The sequence below is a fragment of the Meriones unguiculatus genome, chromosome 3 (assembly GCF_030254825.1).
Source record: "Meriones unguiculatus strain TT.TT164.6M chromosome 3, Bangor_MerUng_6.1, whole genome shotgun sequence".
Classification (NCBI taxonomy): Eukaryota; Metazoa; Chordata; class Mammalia; order Rodentia; family Muridae; genus Meriones; species Meriones unguiculatus.
The window spans coordinates 18067124-18082265 of NC_083351.1; the positions used below are offsets into that span (position 1 = coordinate 18067124).

General features: G+C 42.9%; 1 protein-coding gene across 4 annotated transcripts in view; it reads left to right on the forward strand.

The window, feature by feature from the left end:
• Arid1a (AT-rich interaction domain 1A) overlaps positions 1-15142 on the forward strand; it is a 75538-nt gene that overhangs the window by 28934 nt on the left and 31462 nt on the right. For all 4 annotated transcript variants that reach the window (XM_021643607.2, XM_021643625.2, XM_021643600.2 and 1 more), the window contains exons 2-4: positions 2035-2247; positions 3939-4391; positions 5484-5600. In XM_021643607.2, coding sequence (XP_021499282.1) covers positions 2035-2247; positions 3939-4391; positions 5484-5600 — 783 coding nt within the window. The remainder of the gene's footprint in view (positions 1-2034; positions 2248-3938; positions 4392-5483; positions 5601-15142) is intronic.

Below are 15142 nucleotides of genomic sequence, written 5' to 3' on the forward strand. Positions count from 1 at the left end.
CTTCCTCCAGCCTAATAGAAACACTTAGGGAAGAGGAAGGCAGAAAGGAGGAAGACGCTAGTGACTGTATAAATGCACCTTAATCTTGGAGCGTGTCTTAAATTAGTAAGTGATTTACCATTTATTGGATAACAGAACTAGAAAGAACTCTAGGGGTGATTTAGACTTTAGGCTACTCCAACCACCCACATTTTTAGCTTCTATCCCCCAACACCTGTGACTTGAACCTAGGACCTCATACATGCTTGCTAGGCTGATTAAGTGGTCTTCTACTAGGCTTTGTCCCCAGCCCTGTGGCAGTGCTTAAGTGTGGACTCTGGACCTGTGACCTCATGATCATCAAGGAACTTGTTATGAATGTGCATGTCCTGGGCCCTATTTTGAACCTTTTCAGAATTAAATGCATTTATACCTAGAAATCCTATATCTCCTATTGTTTGAAGTTTTTTATTAAGCCCTGAGTGTATTTGAGAGCTATTTAGAAAAATTCTCCCCTCTTGGTATCACCAGTATATACAGGTATATACTCTGCATCTCTCTGGCTGAGGAACGTCATCTGCTCCAGCAGGACAAAACTGTGTCAGACAGTAAATGAGCTGATTGAACCTGTCCTACTGCAGAGGGCTGGAGAGTCAATTGGATTGACTGTTTAGAGACGGGGTCTCAACCCAGCTCAAATTTGCCAGAAATTCCTTTTGTAGCTGGGGGTCACTGACTGCCGACCTCCTGCCTTAGCCGCCTAAATTCTTGGATTGCAAGTGTGAGCTAGAAAGTTTGTACAATGGGCCTGTGCTTTGAACTCTTGTTGTTATGTTTTGTTCTTTTTGTTGTTTTGAGCTAGGGGCTCATTTAACTCAGACTGGTCTCATACTCACTTTACAGTGTAGGCTGAGCTTGAACTCCTGGTCTTCCTGCCTCTGCCTCCCAAGTGCTGCAGTTACAAACGTGTGCCACCACACAAGCCTGTTTTTGTTGTTTGCTTACGTAAAGATTTCTCTTTATTTGTGTTTCTTTGTGTTTGTGTGAGCATATGGCACATATCTATCTCTCTGTGTGCTGCCGTGTTGGCATGTGTGCCTGCTGAGACCAGAAAAGGAGGCCATTGGATCCCCAGGATCTGGAGTTACAGATGGTTGTGAGCCGTCCAATGCTGGGAACCAAACTCCTGAAGAGCAGGAAATGCCCTTAACTGTTGAGCATTTCTCCAGCCCTGTATCTTGTTCTTTGAAGAAAAAAGGTGCTGTCCCTTTTTTATTCACGAATTCTTCATTTTTGTTTTGTTTTTTGGAGACAGGGTTTCGCAGTGTAGCCCTAACTGGCCTTGAACTCAGATTTGCCTGCTTCTGCTACCTGAAAATTAATTGGGATCAAAGGCGTGCGCCACCACTGCCTGACTAAATTCTTCAATTTTAAATGAAATGGTCTTTTCACTTGGAATATACAAGGCTCCAAATTCATTACTGTTCTTTTAACAACTGTTACTTAGCCTGTTGTTGCTCACTTAAAGTATAAATTGAACAACTTTGTGGCATAACATGCAAAGAAAAAGTTTCCGTTAATGGACTATGGGATTAAGTATATCCCCTGCCCCTTTCCGTTCTCTGGGGTGCTGGTGTGTCTTGGTTCTTGAAGCACTGAAATAATCGGTTTTGGTGTTGAACTAGGTTATAGTTAAAGGGAGGTGGATGACACTGTCCTGTCCAACTAAGGAAAATGTTCTGTGTTCTGACCTGTCCGTGCCACACACATGTTAATTGCTCTATAGCTGGCGCTTCTCTTGACTTTCTAGTCGTCATACTTAAAAAGTAATTTTTAGCCTCTGAATGCTTTCACGTGTCGTTGTCATTTTATTTATGAAAATCTGAGTTGTGAAAAGGGTTAAGTGACCACTGTAGGGTTATTGGATCTGTCCCATTACTTTTTCATAGTAGCTGCTTTCTTCTGTGGCATGTGGACTTTAAAAGACCTCTGATGTTCATGTTGGCCAGAGGCCATCAAAGCTTGAGGTTAATGAAAATGTTCTTTATTTTGTAGTCATCCAGTCCAATGGATCAGATGGGAAAGATGAGACCTCAGCCGTATGGTGGGACTAACCCATACTCGCAACAACAGGGACCTCCTTCAGGACCGCAGCAAGGACATGGGTACCCAGGGCAGCCATATGGGTCCCAGACTCCACAGCGGTACCCAATGACCATGCAGGGCCGGGCTCAGAGTGCCATGGGCGGCCTCTCTTATGCACAGCAGGTATTTGATGACTGACTACCTTGATCCTCTTTGCTGTCCGCAATTGGTGTGTGAAGTGTAGGATCAGAATGGCTTCCAGACGTCTTGATAATGCTCATAAGAACAAGATAGCCCACACCATTCTGTGTATGTTCCATGTCTTCTGTCTGTCTCCACATATCTTGGGATTTGAACCCAATCTACCCTATCTTTCTCTTGACCAGGCAGGTCTGCCTTTGGGAGGTGAAATGGTATAAGGGCCATGGCTGAGCACTTGTTTATTGCTGCTGCAGGTAGAAACCGTTTGTGCCACTTGCCTTGTGGGTACAGAGGTCCTTCACCTTTCTCACAGCCTTTTTGAGATAAGCTGCCTGGGTAAAAGAGAATGTTTAGGAAGGACTTAGAGTGAAAGAAAAGGTGACTGTAGTGAGCAGAAAAGATGCCAACAGTGCTGTTACAGATGAGTCTTCCTCACATGTTGCTCAGTCTGCTTACCCATCCTGTTGTTCTTTTCCTTGTTTTTCTGTGCTGAGAATTATATCCAAGGCCTCAAGCATACTAGATAGATTCTGCTACTGAGCTCTAATCCTAGCCCCTGCACTGTCATTTTTTTTTTTTTAATTACATTGCTATTATTTACTTAGGGGTGAGAGCAAAATACCAGGTCTAACAGCAGAGGACATTGTTTTTGTGTTGGCTGTTTTTTTTTTTTTTTTTTTTTTTTTTTGCCATTTATGTTTGAGTAAAGCACCAGAAAAGGTTAAAGGACAGTGGGTAAAGACGGAAATTATTTCTAAAACTTTAAAGAATGGCTTTAAATTCAGAAAATACACTTTCCCTTTCTCTCTCTCTCATTCTTTCTCTCTTTCTCAAGTTCTTTCTTTCTCTCTCAATTTCTTTGTGTAGCCATGGCTGTCCTGACTCTGTAGAGCAAGCAGGCTGTTCTTGAATTCAGAGATCTGCTTGCCTCTGCCTCCTCAGTGCTGGGACTAAAGACATGGATCAGCACTGCCCAGCTCTCTTCCTTGTTTGAGAAAACCGAGAGATAACATGAAGTACTTTTTATCCCCCCTTGGAGGCAGAACCTCACCCTTCAGGCTGTCCTCTAGCTCTAAAATATCTCAGAAGGAATGTGAACTTCCTGTTTGTTTCTGCCTATGGGCCACCAGTGGTGGAATGGAATTAGAGGCAAGCTGTATCCTGCCTGGTGTATGTGGCTTGGAGGACTTTGTGTATGTTAGATAAACACACTAGGTGAGATATATATATATATATATATATATATATATATATATATATATATATATATATCCCCTGAATATTTTTAAAATGAAAGAGAACCATAGTAGTTTAGTGATTTGTATGCTATCCAGATTACTAAACACTAGGCCTTCAATTGTTTGACCCAGACTCCTAGTGCCTCTTCACTGTGGTTAGGATAAAATTCCTAACATAAAACCAGTCTAGGCCATGAGAAAAAGAGTAGGCTCACCAAGGAAAAGAACTGATCTTAAGTTCATGTGAGCTTCATCAGTTTTCAGGAGGTGAGTTCACTCTTACATTTAAACAAGTTTGGCTGTTCTTTCTGGGTTAGTTCTTGAGAGGTGATAGAAGAACACTGAAGCTTTGCACAAGATATAGCTTAGCCACCGTCCTTACACCTTCCTCATCTAGGTGAGTCAGTCCTAAACGTGTCTCTTCTTTTCTTACAGATTCCACCTTATGGACAGCAAGGCCCCAGTGGATATGGTCAGCAGGGCCAGACTCCATACTACAACCAGCAAAGTCCTCATCCCCAGCAGCAGCAGCCACCTTATTCCCAGCAGCCTCCATCCCAGACCCCTCATGCCCAGTCTTCATATCAGCAGCAGCCGCAGCCCCAGCAGCCACAGCTTCAGTCCTCTCAGCCTCCGTACTCCCAGCAGCAGGCCCAGCCTCCACATCAGCAGTCCCCCACTCCATACCCCTCCCAGCAGTCCACCACACAGCAGCACCCTCAAAGCCAGCCCCCCTACTCACAACCACAGGCACAGTCTCCCTACCAGCAGCAGCAACCTCAGCAGCCAGCATCCTCGACGCTCTCCCAGCAGGCTGCATATCCTCAGCCCCAGCCTCAGCAGTCCCAGCAAACTGCCTATTCCCAGCAGCGCTTCCCTCCACCACAGGTAGGATACTCTGCCTCCTGCCTGTCTGTGCTCAACCAGCGGCAGCTTACAGCTTGCTGTATGCAAAACCAGTTAAACTCTGGATAAATGTGCTGTTGGGATTGATTGAGCTAGAAAAGTTATAGCCTTTTTAACTGCATAAAGACCAGTAAATAGTTCTTACAATAAAAATAAAGCAGTGGGAAATTCGGTAGACAGAGAACTGCATGAAGAAAGTGACTGACACTAACGATCTTTATGTATGGGGACATTGGGGAAATAATTCGTCTGCCAGTACTCAGTCTAGACAGGATTTAACATCAGTTTTTGTCGTTTTTAAAATTAATTGGATCCATACCTTGATAAGATACTAAACTTATAGTTAGTTATATTTCTGCTTTTAACCCCAAGAAACGACTCCTTTGGTGTAACTAGATAACAATTCCATCAAATTCCACTGCTGACAGTTTTGGGTTTTTTTTTTTTTTTTTTTTTTTTGTTTTTTTTTTTTAAGTTTGTTTTGAGACAATGCCTCACTATGTTGCCCAGACTGGCCTTTCACTTGCTATCCTCCTGTTTCAGCCTGCGTAGTGCTGGGGACCACAGGCATTCACTTCCATAACAGGCTCACTGTTGACATTCTGAAGAGCCATTGCTTAAGTTTTCTTCTTGTTAAATAATATATGCAATTGTGCTTCTCATACATGAGTCCCCTGTGTAAGAAAGCATCACATCACAGCTCTTTGACCCTCAAGTAAGCTTGGCTGGTCTCTTATTCTTGTGTATAACGGGGTTAACCTGTATGTATGCCTGTGTGCTCTGTGCACAGAGGCCAGGAAAGGGGGTTAGACAGTGTAATGAGATTTACAGAGGTTTGTGAGTTGTTTGCTGGGAACTGAACCCGGTCCTGAACAGAGGCTGAGCTGCCTGTCCAGTAACAGCCTGGTTGGGTGGTGGTCTTGTTGTTGTTTTTGAGGCAGGATTTTTGGGTAATCTTGGCTGTTAAGGAACTCACAGAGCTCCGTCTGCCTCTGCTTCCCAAATGATGAGATTAAAGGTATGTTTACCATTCTGAGTAGGCTCCTTAACACCTTTTTTTGTTTTTTCTTACAGGAGCTTTCTCAAGATTCTTTTGGGTCTCAGGCATCCTCAGCCCCCTCAATGACCTCTAGTAAAGGAGGGCAGGAAGATATGAACCTGAGTCTTCAGTCAAGACCCTCCAGCTTGCCTGTGAGTATTTCTAACACCTGTAAAGAGTGATGGTATAGTGAGGAGGAAGCTGAAACCAGAGTTCAGGAGTTTGGGTGGCATTGATGAAGCTGTTCAGAGTCTGCCTGTGGGGGGTTAGGTGTGTGACCTGTGTTTAGGGTTGTTTCTAGACACTCTGCTTTCCCTGTGTAACTGAAGCTGCCCCTGAGTTCTGAATCCTCTGCTTCTTCAGAGCACTTAGGCCCACATGTGTGCCAGCGTACCCAGGTTCTGGTTTGTTCTTTGTGGTTTTTTGTTTGTGTTAGGGTTTAACTGTGTAATAAGCCTGCCTGGCCTCAAGCTCAATTGCCTGTGCCTTCATACCCAGCTTTTGTTTGATTTCTAAAAATCTTCGGCATCTTATGTGTGAAGTAATTAATATACGGGAAAGAGAACATATAGATGTTATAAGCACTGTTCTCCACAGTGCAAAAGAAATTGTTCTGTGTGGCGGGCTGTTTTTTGTTTTTTACATTTTAAGTGTAAAAAATTACCTTGTTTTACTGTTATGGATGTAATCTGAGCGCGTTTCTGTGCACCACGTGAATGCCTTGTACCCTTGGGGGCCAGGAAAGAGTGTTGGATCCCTGAGGACTGGAGTTTCACATGGTTGTGAGCCACTGTAGGTGTGCTGGGAATTGAACTCAGATTTTCTGTCAAGAGCAGCCAGAAGTCTGAACTGCTGAACCATCTCTGTAGTCCCTGTTTAAAATGCTTTTGAGGGCTTAGGTTTTATGTTTTTGGCTTGGCTTACTTCAGGAGGCGGTGTCTGGGGTGTGTTCACGCTTTCCTTATGACATTTAGCGTGAGTTGGGTAGAAGTGGTTTTTTCTGGTGATGTTTTTGTGTGGGTGTGAGCTTTTGTCTACTAGAGTGTTTGGTGCCTAAATGCTTGTTTTTGGAGTCAACTGACTATACCCCGAGAAAAGCAGTAAACTCTAGAGCTTGGGCCATAGGTGGACTTGTCAAGATGGCTCTCCTACTAAGCGTGATAAACTGATTTCCTCTGACCTCAGGTGTGCTGTGGCACACCCATATAACCTAAACACCCAATAAATAAATGCATGTTTACAAAAGATATGTACTATCAAGTCTATATCCTGTAGCTAAGTCATTACTTTTCTGTGCCTTTTTTCCCCATCTATAAAATGACCTGAAGCTGCTTTAGCTGGTGGTAATTAATATGCTGATTAATAGAGAAGAGCACGTGGTGTGTGTAGGCATCATGTCCAGTGTTGCTGTCCTCTCGGCATACAGAAGCAGCTTGGCGCATATCTGTTGCTTGGTGTAGGCTTGTCTGTTCGTGGCCTTACTACTGCATTTGGACAAAGTCTAAGCCTCTAAAAGTGAATTTTTTGGATACAAAATAGTTGTCTTTCAAATCTCATAAGTTAGTAGGTTGCCCACTATTACAAATCCTGTTTCAGTTAGAAAATGGGAGTTCAGCGACATCTGCTCGCTCAGAGAAGTCTTTTAAAAGCTTGAGATGTTATGGTGGCTGTTAAACTAGCATCGGGTAACCTTAGCCAGGAGGATCACTCTTGAGTTCAAGACCAGCCTTGGCTGTAGTGCGAAGAAAGTCTGTTTCTGACAAACTATTGAGTCTGGTTGGATATTTGTAGCCTCTGGTTATTCAGGCTTTTGGGAAAATGGCATTTCAATCTTATATTTTTTTGTTATCAGCTGTTATTTTTTTGAAGCAGAGTTTCAGCGTGGATGTATCTCAGGCTGGCCTTTGACTTGTAATTCTTCTGCCTCAGCCTCTTAGGTGCTGAGGTTATAGTCATAAGCAACCATCCTCAGTGGCTTCTAGAACTTTAAGGAACATAGAACACATACATAGTAACTCTTCACGTACCATGAAGCTTCCCATGGCTTGCCCTCAGAGCCACTGAGGCATAATCTTAATAGGAGAAGCTCTACAGAGACTTTGTCCAGCCTTTTACAGCCAAGAGAAGAGCTGTTACAGGATTTAAAGAAGTGTCTGCATAGAACACTCATTTTTTTTTTCCCCTCAGGTGGATCTCTGTGGTTCTGGTGAGACTGTCTCATCAAAACAAAACCAACCCACTTTTAACCTTTCTCATCATGGTCTACCAATCTTCCCAATCTCAATGAACTTGATTCACTTTAAAGTTTTGACTTAAATTTCAATTTATCAATGTGTGAGTGTACACACATTTCAGAGGACACAAGTGCAGGTCAGAGGACAGACAACCTGTGGAATTGATTTTTCTCTTTCCACCTTTACATGGGTTCAAGGGATCACGCCCAGGTCACTGGGCTTGCATCGTTCTGCTCCAAATGCTTTTTACTCCTGAGCCACCTCACTGGGAACACTCCCTCATCTCTTGTTATGTGGCTAAATCTGGGTACTGTGCTGTTGTGTGTGGCAAAACTCAGACCGATGGGTTTCTGTCAGTACTATAACTTGCTGACCTTGAAAAGCTTTCTTGATTCTGGTGACTGTTAAGTTAGAGGGTTTCTCTGTGTAGTCCAGGTTTGATCTGATGACTTTTGATTGAAAAAATATTTGGTATTTCCCTGAGAAGGATCATAGGCAGGTGCTAGCTAGTATGTCTTCTAAGGACTGGGAACCCAAAACTTGATTCAGTCACTGAATGAAGGTTAACCTTCCAGGAATAGGCAGAGTTGTCTTTCTGGGAGTCCCAAGAACAAGTACTATTGCCAGATCAGGGTTTCTGCTATGGAACCTGCCATACAGCTCATATGCTCAGTGTTAGAAGCTCCACCAGCACATAGGTGAGCTGGTCAGCACTTGTGGTTTTGGTTTTTGGTTTTTGGTTTTTTTTTTTTTTTGGGAACAGGTGCTGTTGAATAGCCTCAACTGGCTTTGAACTCATAGCCATTCTCCTGCCTCAGCATCCCTCTCCCCCAACCAGTTGCTGAGCTGTATGTATCACCAGGCTTAGCTGTCTTTTTGTCGTGGTTTTTTGTTTGTTTGTTTTGTTTTGTTTTGTTTTAATTCTGCCTGGATCGAGAAATGCCAAAGGTGGTTATTCTTGGTGAGGTTGATGGGGCCAGGAAACACTCACATCTGAAGAAGTCAGAAGCCAGAGCTTCTATAAGACTCTTCCTTCCTAAGGCAGCTGTTAAAGGATGTGTAAGTCTGCTAGTTATCTTAGTTCAGTTTCTGTTTCTGTGGTGAACACCACAACCAGAAGCAACTTGGAGAGATAAGTGTTTGTTTCAGATTATAATTTATAGTCCATCCTGAAGAGAATTTTAGGGAAGGAACTCAAGGCAGGAACCTAGAAGCAGAAATTGAAGCAGAGGCCATGAGGAATACTGTTTTGTTTTTTTTTTTTTTTACACACCTCAGTGCTGGGAATTGAACCCTGATCTTCTTGAAGAGCAGTTAGTACTCTTGGCTGCTGAGCCACCTCTGTAGCCCGTGAGTTAATTTTTCATTAATTTTAATATAAAATCTAAAATATTTTGAATTTTATGTATTTCTTTTTTAATATATTTATATAGAGACAGGGTTTCTCTAAATTACCCAGGCAACCGAAGCATGGATTGTTGTGCCCCTCATCAGCACAATCTTTCTAAGTATAGGTTTGAAGTAGGGCAGTTTTTTATCAAGCTGCTTGAACTACCTTCAGCCCTGTGGACCATGGTCAGGACTTTGAGCACCTCTACTCCTTGTTTTGGTCTCTGAGATTTCATGTGTTCTTGATTTTCAGACTTTTGCACACACTCTTATTTCTCACACTTCTCCAGCCCCTTCTGTTCTCTTCTAGTCTGTATCTTAAAAGTATCATTTCCTCAGAACTTCTCCTTAGTACAAGTGTCAGGATACCTTAAGTAACTGCTATGATCACTTAATTGACTTAAGTGTAGTTTTTTGTTTACTCAAGAAAATCCCTGCAATGTTTCAGAGTGAACAAGTATAAAGAATAATTCAGTAGCCCGTTGTTGTGGCGCACGCTGTAATCCCAGCACTTGGGAAGCAGAGGCAGGTAGATCTCTTGCGAGTTCGAGGCCAGCCTGATCTACAAAGCAAGTCCAGGACAGCCAGGGCTACACAGAGAAACCCTGTCTCTAAATAAATAAATAAAATTCAGTGTCCGGACGGATATTCATCCTTAGAAAATCTCATATAGCTTTCTGGGATTACTTTTCCTTCCTGTACCCAGAGAAGTCATTTCATTGCTTTATGCTGGTAGGGCATTTTGTACAGTAAAGCCATTTATTTAAACAGCGGCCTCCTAGAGGGTAGGCAGCTTCTTATTGGCCCCTATGCCTCCTCTACCTGTGACCTGAATCTAAGACCAGTAGCCATTTACCACAAATTGATATTAATGTGTTGGAAACAAGCAGGTTCATTCTGTCTTTCTGATTTCTCTCTTTAAAAAAAAAATTTTTTTAATGTTCATTGGTGTTTTGCCTCCATGTATGTCTGAATGAGGGTGTTGAAATCCCTGAAACAGGAGTTACAACAGTTGTAAGCTGCCATGTGGGTCCTCAGAACTGAACCCAGGTCCTCTGAAAGAGCAACTGTTCTCTTAATGGCTACATAGGGTTTCTTTGTGTAGTCCAGGCTGGACTCAGAGATCCACCTGCCTCTGTTTCCAAGTGTTGGGATTACAGGCGTGTGCCACCACTGCCTGGCTCACGGTTATTGTTATACTTGCCTTTATTTTTAGATAGATCTCTGTGTCCTAGACTAGCCTGGAACTCACTATGTAATGCTTGGATTATAGCCATGAGCCATCATGCCTGGCTTAGGTTAATTTATTTAACACGTGCTTACTTTAGGCTGACTGGATGAGTCTAGTTTAGTACCATCATGGTGCCTGGCATATGATATAGGTTCCCAGTTTATTGGAAAAATGAACCTGAAGAATGTCCATAATAAACAATTAGTGAAAAAAAGAGGCCATGAATTTGAAGGAGAGTAGGGCATATTGTTTGTGTGTGTGTGTGTGTGTGTGTGTGTGTGTGTGTGAGAGAGAGAGAGAGAAGATTTTCGGGGTGGGGGAAGGGAGAAATGTTGTGCTTAAATTATAATCCTCCAAAATAAATCAAATGTATAATATTGCTGTGTGTCGATGGGTATGGCTTGGTCATGTTACTGCATTGTTGTTTTTAATGCTAGATCAAGGCACATATGACAGGTCCAACTTTATTTTAAAGGGCATTTTATTTGTCCTTTCTGATCATGGCCTTAGGAAGTGAGATTAGGGCTTGCTACTCATCTTGTGAAATAGCAGCCATTTTGTATAAAGAAGATCCTGTGCGAAGCAGGTGAAGTTTTAATCTCCTTCATTTGTGGGCAGAATCTTAAGAAACTGGTCTGGAAACTGAAATCTGACCTGGGATTAACTTGGAGCTGTGGGGCTATTTGGTTTTTTGGACAAAGAGGAGGGGGCCTTTGGCAGGGTCTCAGCCATGTAGCTTTGGCTGACCTGGAACTCACAGAGAACCACCTGCCTCTGTCTTGGATGTGCTGGGATTAAAGTCATGCGACACTTAAAAGCGGCTGGAATTGTTTCTTTTAAAGATTCTGTTTAGACAAGGCTGCATCCATATCAAGAAGCTCACAGCTGCCTGTAACTACAGCTCCAAGGGATAGAGAGGGAGACCTGGACATACTACTGGCTGCTTCTTGTAAAACCTCTTGACTACCTATTGTCTATAGGCTTAACGTTATAACATAAAACTGTGCTCGTGTTCTGAAGGATAAGGATGGGTTGTGTGTACATGTATATAGGGCAAAATTCACTAAATAGTACAGACTGGTCTTGATGTTATCATCTCTTCAGCCTGTCCAAGGCTGGGCCTGCAGACATATGCTGACATGTCCAGTATTAAGAAGGGTCCCTGGTGTCTGCAGCGACCAAAGGAGGTTGTTGAGTCCCCATAGAGCTCAAGTTGTAGGTGGTTGTGAAGTGCTGTGTGGGTGCTGGCAAGTAAATCAGTTCCAGTTCCTCTTGCAAGACCAACAAGTGCTCTTCTGCTGGGCTAGCTCTCTAGCCTTCTACTTTTTTTTTTTTCTTTTTGGTAAGTTTGCTGTTCCTGGAATAAAGCCTGGCACACATTTTCCTAGAGTTATGGTAGAATACAAATAGTTACTAACAATTGGACGCGGGTGACTTCTCTTGGAGTCTTTAGCCCATGAGTCTAATCTCTTCAAGAAAACTTTGTGTGTTTTATTAGATCAACAGCTGCCTGGACTACCTTATGATGAGGGCTCTCAGACTCTGCAGAAGTCAGTGATCCATTTATATCTACATGGATGGGCCTGGTGGCATAGCCTGTGTGTAATCTCAGCTGTTCGCAAGACTAAGGCAATGGAGTTTTTAAGTCCAGGGCTTGCCTAAATAACTTACTGAGATCCTATCTCAAAAAAATAAAAAAGCTGGCTGGGACCGGGGCATGGTGGCTCATGCCTATAAATCTGTCTGGGAGCAGAGGCAGGCTGATCTCTTGAGTTCGAGGCCACCCTGGTCTACAGAGTGACTCCAGAACAGCTGAGGCTACACAGAGACACCCTGTCTTGAAAAGCAAAACACACAAAGCCAGCTGGGCATAGTGGTGTACACCTCTAACCCCAGCCTCCTGCAGAAGAGACTGACAGCTTTAATCCCAGTACTAAGAGGCAGGAGGACCACCACATTGAGCTGAGTGTGCACTGTGTGTAGATGGATCTGAGAAGTTGGAAAGGAACAATTTAGCTGGACCAGAGGCCAGTAAGGAATGTGGTCGGCGAGCACTGAAGACATTTAGGGCTTTGACAGGCTTCTTAGAGTGAGAAGTAATAGAGAGGAGGAACATCAGGTCAAGGTCTGCAGAAGGTGTTTGTTTAGGGTTGTTCCTGTTGTTTGCTTGATTTTTTTTTTTTTTTTTAAGATCACCATTTACTGTGCACTGTTTCTTGAAAAGGCTCATATCCAAGAACAAGGAAGTAAAAGTTAAACTGTTAGGCCTAATTCTGGCAAGAGGTATAAGGGTTTGCCCTGTCTATCCATTTGCATAGTCGTGTACAGGAAAAAAAATTATAGGCTTGAAAATAAATCTTCTGTACTTGCTGTACGATTTAAAGACATTGATGGCCCAGTTAGATCGTTGCGGGGAAGAGGAAAGGAGGAAAAGAATCTCATTAATAGGGGAAATTCATTTTCTAGTCCAAGTTAATTGTCATTTTTATGTTGTAGTAAGATCCAGAAACATGCCTAGTTACTAGTCAGAGATGAAAGACTAAAGCTTGGTTAAGGGTAATTCTGGGTAGTGCTGGAAAGCTGTCATGCATGGTAGTTACTAGTTAAACCCTGAAATGAAGTAGACATCAGAGACTATGGTAGAGTATAGAGAGAGGAGCCAGATGGAGCCCTGAACAATGCCTGTAGTCACAGGTGGAGGCAGCCGGCAGAGATGGAGAGATCGGCATAGGACCAGGATTGTATATTTCTGGAGCCAAAGGAAAGGGGAAAATAATCTGTATCAAGCTTATATCAAGAGAAACAGACAGGTGGATTTGTCATGAAGTATTTTTATTGGGATCCTTTATACAGAGGAAAAGGAAATGAACAAAGGAATGGTAAAGAACACTCTTTGCTTTTCCCCTCCCTCTTTTCCCATCTCATACAGTAGCCCTGGCTAGTCTGAAGCTTACTGACGATTCTGCTTCTGCCTACTCAGTGCTGGTGTTATAGGTGTGTACTACCACACGCAGTGTAGAGAACCGAGCAGGAGAGGTGGCTGGCTGATCAGCCTGTACTCCCTGCTTCATAAGACAAAAAAGGAAAGGAGAAAGATGCTGGGGTTGGAGAGGAAAAGAGTGCTGGCACTATTTATTAAATTAACCATAGGGTTGTGGGGTTTTTTTTGTTTTTGTTTTTGTTTTTTTTTAATGTTTATTTTTCTTGGATGTTTAAACTATCTTTAGATACCACTTAATGGAGCTGGAGAGATGGCTCAGTGATCTTACAAACACTTGTTGCTCTTGTGAAGGAAGACCCAGCTTAAGTTCCCGAACCCACATGAGATAACTCTGGAGCTAGGGGATCCACTGCCCTCTTCTGACCTGAGATACAGGCATATGTGTGGCGTACACACATTCAGTCAGAATATTCACACACATGAAATCAATCTTAAAAATGAAAGCAAACATTTGACTGAATATGGTGATAACTATATTAGCCCTTATGGACTGTTTGTTGTTTTTAGTTTATCTTGTGTGTATGGTTGTTTTTCCTGTTGCCTACATGCACAGGTATGTGCCTCACACACATACCTGGTGCCATGAGTCCCCTGGAACTGGAGTTACAGATAACTGTGAGCTGCCATGTGTGTGCTGGGCATTGAGCCTGGGTTCTCTGGAAGAGCAGCCATCTCTACAGCCTCTAGCCCTCATGTTTTGATTCTGTGATGTCTCAGTTTGGACTGTGTATTCTAGAAACTAAAGGAGCAATGCTATCCTGCAAAATCTGAATCTTAGAAGGTAGAAGGGATACCTGAAAACACTGATAGCCCACGGCCACAATCCCCAGACGGCAGCAATTGAAATGTATGCATTCCTGTGTTATATGTACCCATTCCTGTGTTATATGTGAAAAATACAAAGGTCATAATCAAAATTTGAATCCAGCTCTGATATTTCAAGTTAAACAATTTTTTTATCATGCAACCCCGTATAATAATGTCATAGACGATCTAATCATGTTTTATTTGTCAAAAAGGGACCTCTCTCTCTGGTTTTTTGTTTCATTTTGCATTGTTTATTTATGGTTTTTGTGGACATTGTTTCTCTCTGTAGACTTGGCTCTTCTGGACTTGCTTTGTAGACCAGACCGGCCTTGAACTCACAGAGTTCCACCTGTCTGTCTTCCAAGTACTGGATTGAAGGCATGAGCCACCATGCGTGGCACCCCTGGAGTTACAGACAGCTGTGAACTGCCTTGTGGGTGCTGGGAATTGAACCCAGGTCCTCTGGAAGAACAGCCAGTACTCTTTAGCACTGAGCCATCCTTCCAGTCCTGTTTTTCGTTATTTACTTTTATTTGAATGGGTATTTTTTTTCATGTATATCTGTGCACTCATGCATACTGCTACCTGCAGAAGTCAGAAGAGTGTGTTCCCCTAGGACTGAAGTTACAGGTGGTTGTGAACTGCCATGTGGGCTGGAAGTTGAACTCGGGTCCTCCGAAAAGAAGAGCTGATGTCCCTAATTTCTGAACTGTCTCTCTAGTTCATCTTAGTCTTATCTCAAACCTCAGATCCTCCTGCTTCTGCCTCAAAGTGTTGGCATTATACGCATATGCCACCACACTGTACTCTTCTGTCACACTCTGCTATGAAACATTTATTAGGCTTGTCCTAAGGGAAGGACAATGAATGGGTTTCCGTTTCACTTTTTAGAAAATTAGATTGTTTGTGATATATATGCCTGTGTGCATTCTCAAATAAGCACTTTGCTTGTGGAGATCAGGACATTCTTTTGGGGTTCCCACTATGTGGGCCCTAGGAATCTAGTTCAGGTCCTTCAGGCATCTACCTGCT